Source organism: Mirounga leonina, unplaced genomic scaffold, assembly GCF_011800145.1.
Source record: "Mirounga leonina isolate KUSES-001 unplaced genomic scaffold, KU_Mleo_1.0 Mir_357, whole genome shotgun sequence".
NCBI classification, from domain to species: Eukaryota; Metazoa; Chordata; class Mammalia; order Carnivora; family Phocidae; genus Mirounga; species Mirounga leonina.
Genome location: NW_023270702.1, coordinates 17,155,148 through 17,173,487, shown reverse-complemented (window position 1 = coordinate 17,173,487; position 18,340 = coordinate 17,155,148). Strand labels below are relative to the sequence as shown.

The following is an 18,340-nucleotide window of genomic DNA, read 5'->3' as shown; positions in this document are numbered from 1 at the left end:
TCACGGGCTTAGTATAGAGAAGGCGATTTGAGAATTTAACTGCTTCTTTAAACACTTTCAATCAATTCACTATTATTTCAGCTAGCTCCTTTAGTCCCATCTTCCAGAGACACCAATTATGGGGCCTTTTGAAGATTCTGCAGTATAAATTAAGTTTGTTCTCTGATTCCTTCCCAGCACCCCTTACCCTAAGTTAGGTTTGGCTTTCTCAGTCCTACCAAGCAGTTTACCATTCATCCATTTACTTTCCAGATTTAGAAATTTTACTGATATTGTCTCATCTTCTCTTTTCCCCATCTCTGTGTATTTTTGCCTTCTTAAAAGCTTTAGTGAGATTTTAAAAGGAAACAAAATTAGACATATGCATTAGAACTATTGTCTTTACTAGGAAATGTGACTTTAAAAAAATGAAGATGCACAGAGCCTATTACTCAGTAATTTCATTTACAGGTAAACTCTTGGTACATGTGTACCAGCAGCAATGGGCAGAGATATTCATAGCTTTATTGACATATCAACAAAAAGGAACTCATGGATGAGTCTTAGAAACATAATGGTTAGTTCTTTAAAAATTACAGAAGGGTGTATACAGTATGAAATAAATTTGTTCTGTTCAAAATAAAAAATCCTAAACATGTATTGCCAGTTACTGATATCTTTAATATATCTAACGAAACTTAAAAAGGCAAAGCAATGATAAACATAAAAAAAAAAAAATTAAAGCAGTAGTTACCCTTGGTTGGACAGAAACAGAGAGTTAAAATTGGGGATGAAAATAAGGAGCTTCAACAGTATTGGCAATTGTTAGAGTCCCTAGAAGCAAAACCTGATGTAAGAATCTGAGGTAAGTAGGAAGTTATCCCAGCAGATACTGGTAAGGGAGTAGAGAAGTCAAATGGGAAGGGAAGGAAGAGAGAGGAAGTCTACACAGGTAAGTTATAAGCAGATTATTACTGTGAGCAACCGAGGCTCAATATCACTGGGGACCTCTTAAACGCTGTAGAGAATACATGTCAAAGTCATCCCACCTGAGGGACCAAGAAGCTTAGATATCTATCTACTAGCTCCTTCCCATTATTACTTGAGGGTTGCTCCCGATGGCTTCCTTCCCTGGCACATCCAGCATGCCCTGCTTGCAGGGGCTGAGCATGGTTCTTGCAGAGGAAAGCCTGCAGGCAAAGCCTCTCAGGTGCTCAAGGCAGAGAGCCACTGGGAACTAGTGAGCACTAAGCGGGGAGGCCTCCCACAGTACTATTCCACTTTTTAAACTAGGAGTGGCTAAAATGGGATTTATTTGGTTATTCTTCGTAGTATGTATGTGAAGTGTATACTTTCATATCAATGCTAATGTTAATTAAGAATATTAAGTAAACTTGTACATGTTTCTTGAATGCCCGTTTTGTTCTTTGCAAGATGTTTGTTAGAAATGTGAACTTCATGATATGCTTCATTTTCACTGACCTTCTGCTCACTTGCAGGAATGGGGCTGTAGAGTCCCTGGTGTCATTGGGCCCTAATCCGTTCTCTGAACAAGCTAGCCTCCACTGCAGGAGGGCTGTTGTAATTCGGTGTAAATATGGTCATTTATAAAGCAGCAGGAACTGATTTGCAAGAACTCTTAAGACAGTGTATTTTAGGAAAACAACATGTTGTGAAATTCAATTCAAGTTATGTGCCTGTTTTTGTATTATATGGATCATTTTTACATAGTAAGATTTTGGCGTTTGGGGTTTTAGAACTCATATGACATGGGCTAAGACAACTTTTTGGATCATAATTAATTCAATTCCCGATTATGCTATTCCAAGCAGGAACAGTTCTATAAAATCCTCTTTTCTGTGGCCAGCATATTACAGTGCTGTTTACTGAGCCAGATGAATTTTAGGCTGTGCTTACGGAGCAGGGTCATTTAATGGACCAAGGCAACAATAGCTGACCCCTGGGTGTTACTGAACCATACGCTGCAGCTGGACTTCAGGAGGGGAATTTACTAATTTGTCCTGGGTTACACAAACAGGCCAAAGTCGCCCTAATTGATTTTAGAGAATTCTTTCCGACTACTCAAAATCCTTGGAGCCAATAGCTCTGTATGAAGTCAGCTATATAGACAACACATATTTATTGATTAAATTACCCCTTTAATACATCAGCTTAAAAAACAAAAACTTTGAAAATAGGTTTCAAAAAAATTTCAGTGCCTACAATGACAAGCATACCTGTATTCTTTGACAAAAAGTCTGACTTAAACCACTATGTTAAAACAATGGAAAACACTCTTACAAAGGAACTGACAATTTACTAGCTTGAAGGTCCTTCATTTTCCTCTGAACAATACAAGCTCATCATTCCACCTCTGAAGGTGAGTCTCTATTTACACTCACGATAAACTGATCAGAAATTATGGAATGAGCTGTTTCAGAAGAGCTCCTAAGAACTGACTGTAGAGGTGGGGATGTAAGCAGAATAGAGGAGTTGGACAGAGAATTCACTATCTCTTGCACTAACCCTGTCTTTATTTAAAATTTTGATATCTTGGGGTGTCTGGGTGGTGCAGTCAGTTAAGTGTCTGCCTTCGGCTTAGGTCATGGTCCCCGGGTCCTGGGATCAAGCACCGCGATGGGTTTCCTGCTCAGTGGGGAGCCTGCTTCTCCCTCTCCTCCTGGCTCCTGCTCTTTCTCACTATCTCTCTCTCAAATAAATAAATAAAATCTTAAAAATAAAAATAAAAATTTGATATCTAGCTCATCGTATTTGTTTCCATTAATATATATATATTTTTTAATGTTTCACTAAAATATTTTTATCTTGAGTGCTGAGTATTCTGGCATCCCCTTTCACTAGCTCCGCCCTAGTCCCAGTCCTGAGTGAGGGGTGCCAGGTAATGATGTCTGGCCCTCACCTGTGCCTGCTAAAGCAGACTATTACAGCAACATAGAGGCAGGTGACTAGGAAGGTACTGCACTCTCCTCTCATTGTGGGTCGAAAGTATGGGAATTCTAGGAACTAGATGAAAACTAAGGGTAGGAATATTATTCTGGGGTCATTTAAAAAGGTATCCTGTCCAAAAGGATGGTCTGAGAGGATTAAAGACAACCTAGCAGCTGCAGGCAGAAGCTGAAGGGCACCGAGGATGAGGCACTGCTACCTCTGGAGAGCTAGCCTGAGGGCCAGGACAATGAAAGGGGCGCCGCCTCTCTCTACCTCCCATTCTGCCCTCCAACCCTAGAGGCCAGAAGGAAGAAGGTTTATGGCTTGCCTGCAGCCAGGCCCTGGAATGAAGGTAGAGTGTAGAGGAGAAGTCTCAATTTTGAATGAAGAGTAAAGTATTCTTTAATATGTTAGACAAAACATTCCTCAATACTGAATTAAAGCTATGATTTTGATATGAACGTGGCCTTAGGACTCAAGGTCCTGTTGCAAAACTCCAGGGGCCCAATTCCCATTAGAATCTACTGGAACTATAGGAGTCTCATTTACAAAGATTACAATGCAAATGGTGCCCCCTGGAGCTGTGTGACTCTGAGGCCCTGATAGAACATCTTATTACTTGAATGGGCAGAAAAAAAAGGGACTGCCTAGGTTTTTAAGCAGGCACAGGAAAAAACTTCTCCCAGTGAAAGATAAAGACAAAAATAAATTTGCATTTTAGTTAAGCTCCATAAATTGTGTTCATTCAACCCCTGGTTACAGAAGGATGAGCAGAGGAATGAATGGATGAAAAAACAGATTGTAAAAGGCCAATTTAAGTTATTAAAGAGTGATTCTATTTAAATTAATCTGTTTCTTTAACAGGGAGATGCTTGAAGAAGCAAACGCCTACTGAAAAGGGAACCAACATTCATTGGGGGCAAATTTCAATGTCTGACTGACTGATGTTGTTTAGGGACTTTATCTGTATTTCAAAGGTTGGTCTTCCATATAGATAAGCTCCCTGAAAAGAGAAGACTGTGCCCTGATGCCCTTGCATCTTGATCAAATGAAGATATGTGCATGGGTCTCTATGCACACACAAACTTAAAGGAGTATACACATATACATATCTATGTGTACATATACACACATATGGGTACATAGAAATACATAAATATATATACACACAAAATGCGTGAGTGTGTTCAAACATACGTAAAACTAGATGAATCGTACATAAACCTGCTTAAGATTCTCTCCCTCTCCCTCTGCCCCCACCCAGATAGATAGATAGATAGATAGATAAATAAATAAATAAATAAATAAATAAATTTTAAAAATTTCTTAATGATGTAGAGGAATATTTAATGAAATGGAAAAATTTTGATAAGGTTGTCAATTTTTATTTTTTTAAAACATTTTATTTATTTATTTGACAGAGAGAGAGCACAAGCAGGGGAAGCAGCAGGCAGAGGCAGAGGGAGAAGCAGGCTCCCCGCCGAGCAGGGAGCCCGATGTGGCCCTCGATCCCAGCACCCTGGGATCATGACCTGAGCCTAAGGCAGATGCTTAACCGACTGAGCCATCTAGGCTCCCCAAGGTTGTTAATTTTTAAAGATTTGTAAAATAATATATATAGAACAAGCTCATCTATTTGTATAACATGCATATTTTATATAAATGAATGATGTGTGTATAAATATATATAATATATAATTATAATATCTATTTCATTATAAATATATATATAAATGCTAGCACCAACTACCTTGAGAGATAAGGTCTTGAGTAATTTTTACTTTTCTTTGGGCTTAGCTGTATTTTCAAAATTTTCTACAGTGACATATACAGTCATGGTAGTCTTCCCACTAAGTGTGTTTCTCTGTGGCAAGGATGTAAAGCTACGGTATAGCAAAGTCAACTGATGCTTTTCCTAACACTGGTAACATTTTCTTGATTTCTACAGGATTACTTCTGCTATGCCTAAAAAAGTAGCACTTTGGCAACATTATTCTTTCACTCTGAGATAAAAGTTTGCTTCATTCCATCAAGGAGCCAAAGTCCCTTGTAGTATTCTGCCAACCAGATAGCTTTGGAGCCTATGATCTGCAATTAACTTTCCTTTGGAAAGCCTGCAAACGGAGACTCCTCAATTAGGTTGCAAAATAGGCAGGGAGTCAAAATATTACACTGGGTAAGCCCATGACCCTAGTATCAAATTAGAAGGCAGTGGGGTACTGTTCATTATTAAACAAACTGTTAGCTGGTTAAACACCCACATGCTAAACCCAGACTGGGAAACAAATGGCACTTCTAAACAGGCAACAAAGGCTTTAATTAGGATACATAAGCTTACTTTGTACATATTTTGTACCCATTTTGAATCGTCTCTGCCGGGGCGCCTGGGTGGCTCAGTCCTTGAGCATCTGCCTTCGGCTTAGGTCATGATCCCAATGTCCTGGGATCCAGCCCCACATCGGGCTCCCTGCTCAGCGGGAAGCCTGCTTCTCCCTCTCCCACTCCCCCTGCTGGTGTTCCCTCTCTCACTGTCTCTCTCCGTCAAATAAAATCTTTGAATCGTCTCTGCCCTCAAATTTGAAAATCTCTTAGAAGAAACAGGCTAACAGATACTATAATCAATGCAGTAAGTGTAAAAGGGTTCTGATGGCAATACTGGAGCACAGGCAAAGAAGAGTTAGCCCAGACCAGCAGGAAGGAGGAAGGCAAGGCAGCTTGTTGGATAGGTGAAACTGAGTTGACTCTGAAAATCTAAGTGGGTGCTAGGTAGGGAGAGCATGGAGTAAGGGGTGGGATTTACAAGCAGAGTTAAGAAGATGGACAAGAATACAGAGATGGGAGAGATCAGAGCACCTTGGATAGGGGAAGAGTAAAGCGAGGTGAACAGGAGAGGTAAGGAATATAGAATTTTATGCTGATGGCAATAGGGAATCCCTGGATGATAATATGCAAAGACAGGACATGGTCACATGTGCATTTTATGAAGATAATTCTCTAGACAAAACAGATTCTCAGAGACTGGAGGAGGGGAACACCATTTAAATTATTGTAGCAAACTAGGTGAGTGATAGTGACTACTAGAAAATACAAAGAGGTGATATACTTAAGTGATATTAGGGAGTAAACGTTGATTTGTTGATAAAATGGAAAGGTGAGAATAAAGGAGAGGAAAGACATTAGAATTATCCCTAGAATGGCAGAATCAATCACTGATACAGGAAATAGAAGAGGAGAGAACAAGGCTAAGTGGAAAGTTAAGCTCCTTTCCAGTTGTGTGGAATTTGAGGTGCCGATAAAGCATGCAGGTAGAGAAACCCGGTAAGGAATAGGTACCTCGGGATGCCTGGGTGGCTCAGTTGGTTAAGTGTCTGCCTTCAGCTCAGGTCATGATCCCAGGGTCCTGGGATCGAGCTCCGCATCGGGCTCCCTGCTCCGAGGGGAGCCTGCTTCTCCTCTCCCTCTGTCTGCTGCTCCCCCTTCTTGTGCTCTGTCAAATAAGTAAATAAAATCTTAAAAAAAAAAAAAATTGGAATAGGTATCTGGTAGGAGAGAGATCTGGGTTGTAACTCTGAAGTTTGGAATCACATAGATGGAAACTGAAAACATGGGAATGAAAAAGATGGCCCAGATAGACTGTGTGGAATGAAAAGAGATCTTAAGATATTTAAATATAAGGTGTCAAATGAGGAACAATTGCCCATGGAAGAGCCTAAAAAGGAGCATTCAGAGAAGTAAGTTGAATGTCAAGAAAGAATCAAATCAGGAAAAGAAAAGGAGAAATTTCCAAGTGGGGAAGAGTCAATAGTCTGGAATGCTGCAGTGACATAAAATAAAGGCCAAGATGTGTGCATAGTGTTTGGCAACAAAAAATTCATCTATGACCTCAGTGAGTAGTTTCAGTGGAGTGGTGAATATGAAAGCTGGTATTGCAGTAGATTGAGGCACTAACAGAAGAGAAGAGTGTAGAGACAAGTATAGATTATTTTCTCAGGAAGCCTGGCTATAAAGGGAAGGAGAAAGACTGAATAGTTTCTAGAAACATAAAAAGAATCCAGAGAGTCTTTTCATTTCTTAAAATGGGAAAGACTTGACCATCTTGATATGAAGGAGAAAAGATCCCACCTCAGCTTAATAAACAAAAGAGAAAGATAGGGGCAAATATGAAAATGCAGGGGGGAAAGTCTTTGCATGTGCCTCACTATTATAATTTTAAGCCTTGCTTCCTCTTGACTGAAACTGTATGTATTCATTCTTCTACACTTTAGCATAGTGCCTGGGTCACAGTAGAAATTCTAATATTTGTTGAGTAAATAAGTGGGTAAAAGAATTTATAGCAGTAAAGAAAGTACTAACAGGTGATATTGAAAATGAGAAGGCACAAATTGAGGGAATTATTATTTGATGGTTTATTTCCCCTGTGGAGTAGTATGTAGATCATCTGCTGAAGGCAAGGGAAGAAGAGTATAAGAAAATGATTAAATCAACACCAAAAAAACAAATAATCCAATTAAAATGGGCAGAGGACCTGCATAGAGATTTTCTAAAGAAGAAGATGGTCAACAGATACATGAAAAGATGTTCAACATCCCTAATCATCAGGGAAATGCAAATCAAAACCACAATGAATTATCACCTCACACCTGTCAGAATGGCTAGTATCAAAAAGACAAGGATTAACAAGTGTTGATGAGGATATGGAGAAAAAATAACCCTTGTGCATTGTTGGGGAGAATGTAAATTGGTGCAGCCCTTGTGGAAAACAGTATTGGGGTTCCTCAAAAGTTAAAAATAGAAATGCCATATAGGGGCACCTGGCTGGCTCAGTTGGTAGAACACACGACTCTTGGTGACTAACATAATAAAATTAAATTAAATTAAAAAAATAAAAAGAACATGCGACTCTTGATCTTGGGGTTGTGAGTTTGAGCATCACACTGGGTGTAGAGATTACTTTAAAAAAATCTTAAAAAAAAGAAAGAAATACCATATGATATGGTAATTCCACTATTGGGTATTTGCCCAAAGAAAACAAAAATGTTAATTTGAAAAGATATATGCACCCTATGTTTATTGCAGCATTATTTACAGTAGCCAAGCTAGGGAAGCAGCCCACGTGTCCATTGAATAATGAATGGATAAAGAAGATGTGACATAGACAGACAAATATAATGGAATACATATAATGGAATATTATTCAACCATAAAAAAGAATGAGAGCTTACAATTAGAGACAACATGGATAAACCTAGGTCATATTATGCTAAGTGAAATGAGAGACAGAGAAAGACAAATAAAATATAATTTCACTTACACGTGGAATCTAAAAAATAAAATAAAGCAGAAACAGACCCATAAATACAGAAAACAGAGGGATAGGGTAGTTGCCAGAGGGAGAGGGTTGGGAGGATGGGCAAAATAGGTGAAGGGGAGATATAGGCTTCCAGTTAGAGAATGAATAGGTCACAAGAATAAAAAGCACAACCAAGGGAAAATAGTGATACTGTAATAGCGTTGTGTGGTGACAGATGGTGGCTACACTTGTGGTGAGCACAGCATAATGTATAGAGTTGCTGAATGACTATGTCGTACACCTGGAACTAATGTAACATTGTGTCAACTACACTTCAATAAAATAATTTTTAAAAAGAATAAAACTCTGCTTTTAATAGAAAAAAATTATGAAAGATACTGTCATGAAATGAAGAGGGAGTTGACTGGGACCCAGAGAAGTCTTGCCAGACAGTGCGGACGATTCAGCTGAGCCTAGAAACCATGCATGTGTCATAGCACAGGGCTTGGTGCAGGGAAAATGAGTAGGGGCTTCATAAGCCATGTTAGGAATGTAATTCTTACAATCCCCTGCAGGGATGGGATAGGGATCACCAGGAGCTTCTGTTGATTTCCACTTCTTCCATACCACTCCGTGACTAACATGGACTATGAGCCTAGAGAGAGAGAGAGAGAGAGCATCTGCGCCCACACACCTAATCCACCCACTCTCCCAAGCTGCAGGACCCTTAGTCTTCTAGCTTTATCAGAGAAGAAAATAAAGAACTGGGTCAGCCCTCAGCCAGATGGTCCAATTGTATCATCAGTAGGAGAGGTCTGCAGGGAACTTGGTCTATAGGTTCTATATAATCTTTTCTAGCTGGGTCCAGTTGAGTAGTAAGAATTGAGAAGCTACAGGGCGCCTGGGTGGCTCAGTTGGTTAAGCGACTGCCTTCGGCTCAGGTCATGATCCTGGAGTCACGGGATCGAGTCCCACATCAGGCTCCCTGCTCAGCAGGGAGTCTGCTTCTCCCTCTGACCCTCCCCCCTCTCATGCTCTCTCTCTATCTCATTCTCTCTCTCAAAAAAAAAAAAAAAAAAAAAGAATTGAGAAGCTACAGAGTTGGGAAGCTGGAAAAGTATAATGTTAAAAATTTGATCTACTCATTTAAAAAATCCAAGGGTGCCACTCTACAGACAACAGGGACTCCTGACTTTAAATTAGGAGATTGCCACTGATAAATGGAAGACTGAAAAGTTTAACATGTCCATTCTGTTAGTAGGTTGGCATGAGTTCAAGTGCTATTTGCTTACCTGATCCTATTATGCTCCCTTCTCAAATGGAAGTATACTAGGGTTATGGTTCCCAAATGATGAGTTTTCATTATCTTTGATAAAAGGGAGAAAAACAAAGTAATCATTTTTTTTTCATAAAGTTAGTTACAAATGTAAAGGACTTCTAGTATTCTAAAATTACAATCTCTCTTCCCCAACACCCCTCTCCCTTTCTCTCTCTCTGTTTTGATGTCTTTTTCTCTCTTAATGAAATAATGGAGCTAGTGGAAGGTTCAAGCCCCGTGAGTTCATGCCCAGCATGAAGCCTACTTAAAAAAAAAATTAAAAACTTAATTCTATTTCCCCAGTTTCCTGTTCAAATGTGTTAAGATACATCCTTCCTCTAACCCTGAATGAAATGTTGGGCATGCTCTTTAGTTTCTCTACTGACCTTGAGTTAATAAGAGTTTCTTTGGTCACATTTATTCACAATAATGGTCTCTTCTTAGCAAGTGATATATTCAGACTAGTTAATAACCAAAACTCTACACGTCATAATAAGTTAATGTGTTTCCTCTACCAGCTCAGTCCTGCTCCAGGCTGAAAGCCTGCAGTGGGGGAAAGGAGAGATATGGTGACCTCCTTTACTTTTTACCTTTTTAGCTATCCTCCATGGTCTCGTCCCATATACATATTGACTTTTAGCTTCTGATTGCACCAGGATTGGGGATGAGAGGGAATAAGAGTAAAACCAAGGAATGGTTTTAATTAATGGCATAGCTGATATCTGGTTTTTGTTTTCTCTTTACATGGCAGATGTTTAAAACTGTTTCTCTAATGGAAGTTTTCGAGTTATCTAGCTACATTTCTACCTCTTAATATTTTTCTCAGCTGCCTATCATCATTCAAGACCAAAACAAAAACCCCAGTGAGCACCCATGTGTTATGGACTGTACCAGGTGTCAGGATATTTACCAAACTCCTGGCAACCCAAAAGCACAATGCAAAAGAACATATTAGTAAAATAAATAAAACTTCAGTCTCAGTATCATATTAACTTTAACTTTTTATTTATATTTGGTCATAAAATCTTACTTTACAAGGTAATTGCTATTGTAAAAAAGGGATAGGTCATTAATTGTCTCATTTCCCAGATGTTATCTGATATATGTTCTAAATTGTGTTACCTCCAATGTAGTGAGCACTTTGAACTTATAAGCAGAAAACCTATTTTAAGAGAGTACACATTCTAGTTCTTGAAATAAATGTACTCACAAGTTGTAGTTTGAGATAGACTAGGTACTGTTTATCATGTTTTATAGTTGACTCCTGAACAACATGGGGGGAGGGGTCAGGGGCACCAACCCTCCCCATGCAGTCAAAAATCCTTGTATAACCTTTGACTCCTCAAAAACTGAAACACTAATAGTCCACTGTTGACTGGAAGTCTTCCTGATAACATAAACAGTCAATTAATACATATCTTGTATGTCATATGTATTACAGACTATAGTCTTACACTAAAGTAAGTTAGAGAAAATATTTAAAAAATAAGGAAGAACAAATACATTTACAATATTGTACTGTATTTATTGAAAAAAATCCATATATAAGTGGATCCATGCAATTCAAACCCATGTTGTTCAAGGGTCAACTGTAATTCAGTTGAATTTCCGGAGAGGAACTAAGAAATTTATAGAAAGATAAACCACAATGGCTGGGCATTAGTGTAGTTAAGTGACCTTTTAAACTTTAAACTTCCACATCACAGTATGAAGCTGGTTCTAAGATAAGAATTAGAATAAATTGTCTCCTAAGGACAGACCTGAATCTCTGGTTGCTTAGAGGCTGACTCAGCTGAAGATCATGGCTTTTGATGGTACTTGGAAGATAGACCGGAACGCGAACTATGACAAGTTCATGGAAAAAATGGGTAAGGGCTTAATTCTTTAGTGGCTTGTTATTTTGTTCTTCACAGACATTTTTCCTTCTAATTCCTTCTAAACCTCAGGGTTTAAGGAATGACTCCTGTTCTGGTGGTGAGGATCCAAAATGTATGAGGCTCAGAGTAGGGAAAACAATATTCTCACTTCTTATATTAGGAAAACTACAGTTTCACTAGTGGGAGAAAAGATTGAGTTCTCTGAAACAAAAAAGATCCAGGTATGATTCACTCACTCTTCAACTGCTGATTGTGCCTGTATCATTGAAAACTTACTCTTTTTTTTTTGGTTTAGAGAGTAAAAAAGGGCAGTGCCTAATGAAAACTTCAAAACGTTGAATTCTAGGGGATGGAAAAACAAAGATCATATAGTAAAGCAATGGGGAAAAAAAAGTTCTATCATGATTCACAGCTCTAAATAAATTAGATGTAATTCTCATTTCCTCTGACATAAAATTTTGGGAATAATCTCATGATTCCATGTGGTTTCTATGCGGGTTTTAATTTAACAAATTTAATATCTATTCCAATACTCTGGCAGCTCATACACTGTGTGAGATGTGCAAACAAATTGGAGTCATTCCCCAAAAACAAAATTTGCATCAATTATATCCTATAGTTCCAGAATTCCATGTTGAAATTTATGGGATTTGCACATTCTTACAATAATGAATTTGACTGCAATCTTTGCCAATTTTCTCATTTTTGTGATAGAAATGCCACAAAAAGCAAAGAGAATTATGAAGTTCAAAATTTTAAAGCCATTATGGAAAGTCAAAAAATGTTTAAAAATACTGTTTATGCAGAATTAAAGTTCCTTATAAATATATTAATATATTTAATCCTTTGTTTGACATTTCTGGAATTTAGTTTAATTAACACTGAAGCAAAAAGTTTGATAATTATATTAAAATTACTCAGTTGTAAGATTCTACAATTCTGTTTTTCATTTAATTTCTCATAAGTTTTGGAAACATAACTTGAATCACTACTCTTGATCTGACTAAGCCTGAATTTTTTCTGTAAGAGGCAATCTGAATGCTCTTGTACAAAGGCAATGCAATCAAGTTTTCCTTCCCACCCTCAAAATGTACATAAACAAATAAATAAAACAGAACTTGTTGAAATAAACACTTTCTATGGCATTTTGACTCTATTTTCTCCAACATCTTTTGCTTTGCAGGTGTTAACATGGTGAAAAGGAAGCTTGCAGCTCATGACAATTTGAAACTGACAGTTACACAAGAAGGAAATAAATTCACCGTCAAAGAATCAAGCACTTTTCGTACCATTGAAATTGTTTTTGAGCTTGGTGTCACTTTTAATTACAGCCTAGCAGATGGAACTGAACTCAGTGTAAGATACTTTTTACAAGCAATACATTCTTGATTTTTCTACACAATATTAAAATAATCTCTTTTCTGTCACTGGATGTTTAATGTTAAGCCTCCTTCATTTACTGAAGCAGCCAATAGAATTTATCCACATTATATATTGCACAAATTGGCAGGATATTTAAGTCTAACGTTTTTATTTTCATACATCTGTAAATAATCTGGATTGAACAATAAGAATTAGAAAAACATCCTTTGGATGATTAAATATAGACCTATTATTCATAAAGAAAACTGAAGCTCAGTGTTTTCAACTTTACATACCTGATAGCACCAAAAGCTTTTAGATTTATCTAACTTAAGCTTAATAGTCATTTAAAAAATACACTAAAATAATAAAATAAATGAATAAATTAATTAATGAATGGGTGACCAAATGGAAAAGTCTGATGCATGCTACATTGTAGGTCACTGGGAATACATCTTTTAATGTTTAAAATAAAAAATTTTAGATAGTCGTATTTTTCAACTGAGTTTTTTTTTTTTTTAAAGATTTTATTTATTTATTTGAGAGAGAGTGAGAGAGAGAGAGCACGTGAGAGGGGGGAGGGTCAGAGGGAAAAGCAGGCTCCCTGCCGAGCAGGGAGCCCAATGCGGGACTCGATCCCGGGACTCCAGGATCATGACCTGAGCCGAAGGCAGTCGCTTAACCAACTGAGCCACCCAGGCGCCCCTCAACTGAGTTTTTAAAACATTTTTGTCCTCAGGATTTTCTAGTTAAATTATATGTTTGTAATGACAAACTGTCAAATATTTTATCATTTATGGCCATTTATTTATTTAAAGACTTTATTTGTAAGCAATCTCTACACCCAACATGGGACTTGAACCCACAACCCAAGATCAAAAGTTGCATGCTCCATCAACTAAGCCAGCCAGGCATCCCAATGGCCATTTTTAAATTATTACAACAATTATAAAATTAGAACATACACAGTGTTGTTAGGCTCTCCATGAAACTAACTTGAACCATGACTAAATTTAGGATACTCTTTTTAACATGAAAGATTTAGAAAAAGGAAGCATTGCTCATCTACCTTAAAATTTAGCATTTGGAAACAACTGAGTGAGACAAACATAAGGGTTACCAGCATATAATCTAGAGCCCCAAAAGCCTAGGTTCAATCCTGCCTCTATGACTTTAGGTGAATTATTGTGTCCCATTTTTCTCAACCATAAAATGGAGACAGTAATATCTACTTCATAAGGTCATTTGAAGACTGAAGAAGTAGATCTATAATACTCAGAACAGTGCCTAACATATGTAAGACCCTTAAAAAAGCTATTTGTTATTATTATTATTATTATTTATTACTATTATTTTACATTTATAGGGTACTTGGAACCTAGAAGGAAATAAACTTGTTGGAAAATTCAAACGGATAGACAATGGAAATGAACTGAATGCTATCCGAGAAATTATAGATGGTGAATTGGTTCAGGTGAGTGGTAAAAAGATCATAGCTACTTCCTAAAGACAAAAATAATTACATAATAATAATTTTATATTTGTGATTGCTGAGTTATATCTTCAACAAATAAACTATTATTTTTCTCATAAATCTTACTTATTTTAACTAAAAATGTGACTAAAAACCAAAAATGTGTTTGTATAAAATGTTGCTATAAAGACTAAGAAAAAAATACTATAATCATTTCAAAGCTATAATAATACTAACATTTTTCTTAACTGAGCCTTAAATCTTAATGTCAATTTCTTCTATGCTTGTTAACACCTTTCAGACTTACATATATGAAGGAGTAGAAGCCCAGAGGATCTTCAAAAAGGAATGAGCTTTATTCTTGGAGCACAGACCAGAATACAAAGTGAATGGAAAATCTATATTGTAATAAAACTGTTTTTCTCTCTCTGATTAGTCCTTTTGTAAACATAACCAGTGACTCACATTTCTAATCTGACCAAGGCAAAACAAGTAAAAGCTAATTAGGATTTAATTTGTTTTACATTCCCTAAGATGTACGTTCATTGCTGTATTGGTGTTCTAAAAGAATTTGTGCCATTTTTTAACACAGATGAATAAACTTTGTTTCTACATTGTTTTATAAGTAGCTTCTCATTTAAAAAAAAAAAAAAAAGAAAGCTGGGGCGCCTGGGTGGCTCAGTCGTTAAGCGTCTGCCTTCAGCTCAGGTCATGATCCCAGGGTCCTGGATTGAGTCCCGCATCGGGCTCCCTGCTTGGCAGGAAGCCTGTTTCTTCCTCTCCCACTCCCCTGCTTGTGTTCCCTCTCTCGCTGTCAAATAAATAAATAAAATCTTAAAAAAAAAAAAAAGCTATGTGACATATGCATTGATAGACTATATGGTTTGTTGTTGTTGTTTTTTTCACATTTGGTAAACTAAAAAGACAGACTGCATGCGGGTCTTTAAAATCCTACACTGGGCATGAGTTTTCAGCAGAAACTTTGTAGGCCAAAAGGGAGTAGCAGGATATATTTAAAGTGCTAAAAGGGAAGAACTTACAACCAAGAATACTCTACCCTACAAGGTTATCATTCAAAATTAAAGGGGAGAGAAAGAGTTTTCCAGACAAGCAAAAGCTAAAGGAGGTCATCACCACTAAACCAGCCTTACAAGAACCGTTAAAGCATCTTCTTTAACTGGAAAAGAAAATGCCATAACTAGAAATAAGAAAATATATAAAAGAAAAAAATCTCACTAGTAAAGCAAATATATAGTCAAGGCTGTGATCAGCCACTTAAAAGCTAGTATGGGTTAAAAACCAAAAATAGTAAAAATAACCATAACTACCTAAGTAGTTAAAAAATACACAAAATAAAAAGATATAAAATATGATGTCAAAAGCATTAAACATGGGGAGAGGTAAAAAAGGAAGTGCTTTTAGGCTCATTCACACTTAAGTGACTATCAGCTTAAAATAAACTGCTACATAGGGGTGCCTGGGTGGCTCAGTCATTAAGCGTCTGCCTTCGGCTCAGGTCATGATCCCAGGGTCCTGGGATCGAGCCCCACATTGGGCTCCCTGCTCAGCGGGAAGCCTGCTTCTCCCTCTCTTGCTCCCCCTGCTTGTGTTCCCTCTCTCATTGTGTCTCTCTCTGTCAAATAAATAAAATCTTTAAAAAAAACCTGCTATATAAATAGATCAACATAGATAAACCTCATGGTAACCACAAGCCTAAAACCTGCAATAGGTACACACAAAATAAAGAGAAAAGAACCCAAACATAACACTAAAGAAAACCATCAAACTACAGAGGAGAAGACAAAGAGAGGAAGAAATAAACAGAGAAAAACTACAAAAATAATCAGAAAACAATTAACAAAATGGCAATAAGTACATACTCATCAATAAATACTTTAAATATAAATGGACTAAATGCTCCAATAAAAAAACATAGGTTGGCTGAATGGATAAAAATAGAAGACTACAAATATGATGCCTCCAAGAGACTCACTTCAGATCAAAGACACACAGGCTGAAAGTGAAGAGATGGAAACAAATATTCCATGTAAATGGGAATGAAAAGAAAGAATAGCAATAATCATATCAAATAAAATAGACTTTATTATTTTTAATATTTTATTTATTTAGAGAGAGAGAGAGAATGAGTGAGAGAGAGAGAGAAGTAGCATGGGGAGGGGCAGAGGGAGAGGGAGAAGCAGACTCCTCGTTGAGCAGGGAGCCCAACGTGGGACTCGACCTCAGGACTCCGTGATCATAACCTGATCTGAAGGCAGATGCTTAACCAACTGAGCCACCCAGATGCCCTGGAGATAAAATACACTTTAAAACAAAGTCTGTCACAAAAGACTAGGAGGACATTACATAATGATAAAGGGGTCAATCCAAGAATCAATTAATTTATAGATATTAATGTACCCAACATAGGAGCACCTAAATATATAAAGCTAATATTAACAGACATAGAGAAACTGACAGTAATACAATAATAGTAGGGGACTTTAACACCCCACTTACATGAATACATAGATCACCCAGGCAAAAAAAAAAAATCAATAAGGAAACAGTGACCTAAAACAACACACTAGACCAGAAGGACTTTACAGTTTTATACAGAACACTTCATCTAAAACTACAGAATATACATTCTTTACAAGTGTACATGGAATATTCTCCAGGATCAACCACAATGTTAGGCCACAAAACAAGTCTCAATAAAATCAAGAAGATTAAAACCAAGACAGGCATCTTTTCTGGTCACAACATGAAACTAGAAATCAATTACAAGAAGAAAACTGGAAAAAACACAAACATGTGGAGACTAACAACATGCTACTAAACAATCAGTGGGTCAGTGAAGAAAGAAAGAGAATAAAAAACAACTTGAAAATGGAAACACAATGTTTCAAAATTTGTGTGACACAGCAAAAAGCAATTCTAAGACGGAAGTTCATAGTGAGACAGGCCTACCTCAAGAAACAAACAAAAAAAATCCCAAATAAACAATCTAACTTTACACCTAAATGAACTAGAAAAAGAATAAAGATAACAAACAAAGCCCAAAGTTAGTAGAACGAAGGAAATAATAAAGATCAGAGTGGAAATAAATGAAATAGAGACTAAAAAAATAGAAAAGATCAATGAAACTGAAAGCTGGTTCTTCGAAAAGATAAACAAAATCAATAAATCTCTAGCCAGTGTCATCAAGAAAAAAGACAGAGGGCCCAAATAAAATCAGAAATGAAAGAAGTCACAACTGACACCACAGAAATATAAGGGATCACAAGAGGCTATTATGAACGCTTACACATCAACAAAATGGAAAACCTGGAAGAAATGAATAAATTCCTTGAAATACACAACCTTGCAAGACCAAATCATAAAGACACAGAAAACCCAAGTAGACTGATTACTAATAATGAAATTGAATCAGTAATTTTAAAACTCCCAACAAACAAAAGTCCAGAACCAGATGTTGTTACAGGTGAGTTCTACCAAACATTTAAAAAAGAATTAGTTACCTATCCTTCTCAAATTATTCCAGAAAAATTGAAGAGGAAGAAATGCTTCCAAGCTCATTTTACAAAGGTAGAATTACCCAATACCAGAACCAGATACAAGAAAAGAAGAAAATTATAAGCATATATTCCTTAAAGGACACATATGCAAAAATCCTCAACAAAACACTAGCAAACTAAATTCAACAACACATGAAAAAGATCATATACCACAATCAAGTGGGATTTCAGGGTATACAGTATTCCAGGGATACAAGGGTGGTTCAACTTCCTTAAATCAATCAATATGATACACCACAGAAAAAAAACAAAGGATAAAAATCATATGATCATCTTAATTGATGCAGAAAAAGCATTTGACAAAATTCAGCATCCATTTATGATAAAAACTCTTAAAGTGGGTATAGAAGAAATGTATCTCAACATGATAAAGCCCATATATGACAAACCCACAACATTATATTCAACAGAGAAAAGCTGAAAGTTTTTTCTCTAAGATCAGGAAGAAGACAAGGATGCCTACTCTTGCCACTTTTATACAACATAGTATTGAAAATCCTAGCTACAACAATT

At 36.9% G+C, this 18,340-nt stretch overlaps 1 protein-coding gene and 1 long non-coding RNA gene across 2 annotated transcripts in view; one reads left to right on the top strand and one right to left on the bottom strand.

Moving 5' to 3' along the window:
- Positions 1–18,340, bottom strand: part of LOC118027136 — a 79,723-nt gene that overhangs the window by 37,472 nt on the left and 23,911 nt on the right. The window lies entirely within an intron of this gene.
- FABP2 (fatty acid binding protein 2) lies at positions 11,338–14,617 on the top strand. Its single transcript, XM_035030351.1, has 4 exons — positions 11,338–11,404; positions 12,597–12,769; positions 14,142–14,249; positions 14,551–14,617. Exons 1-4 carry the CDS (start codon positions 11,338–11,340, stop codon positions 14,599–14,601), a joined length of 399 nt encoding a protein of 132 aa, XP_034886242.1. The 3' UTR covers positions 14,602–14,617.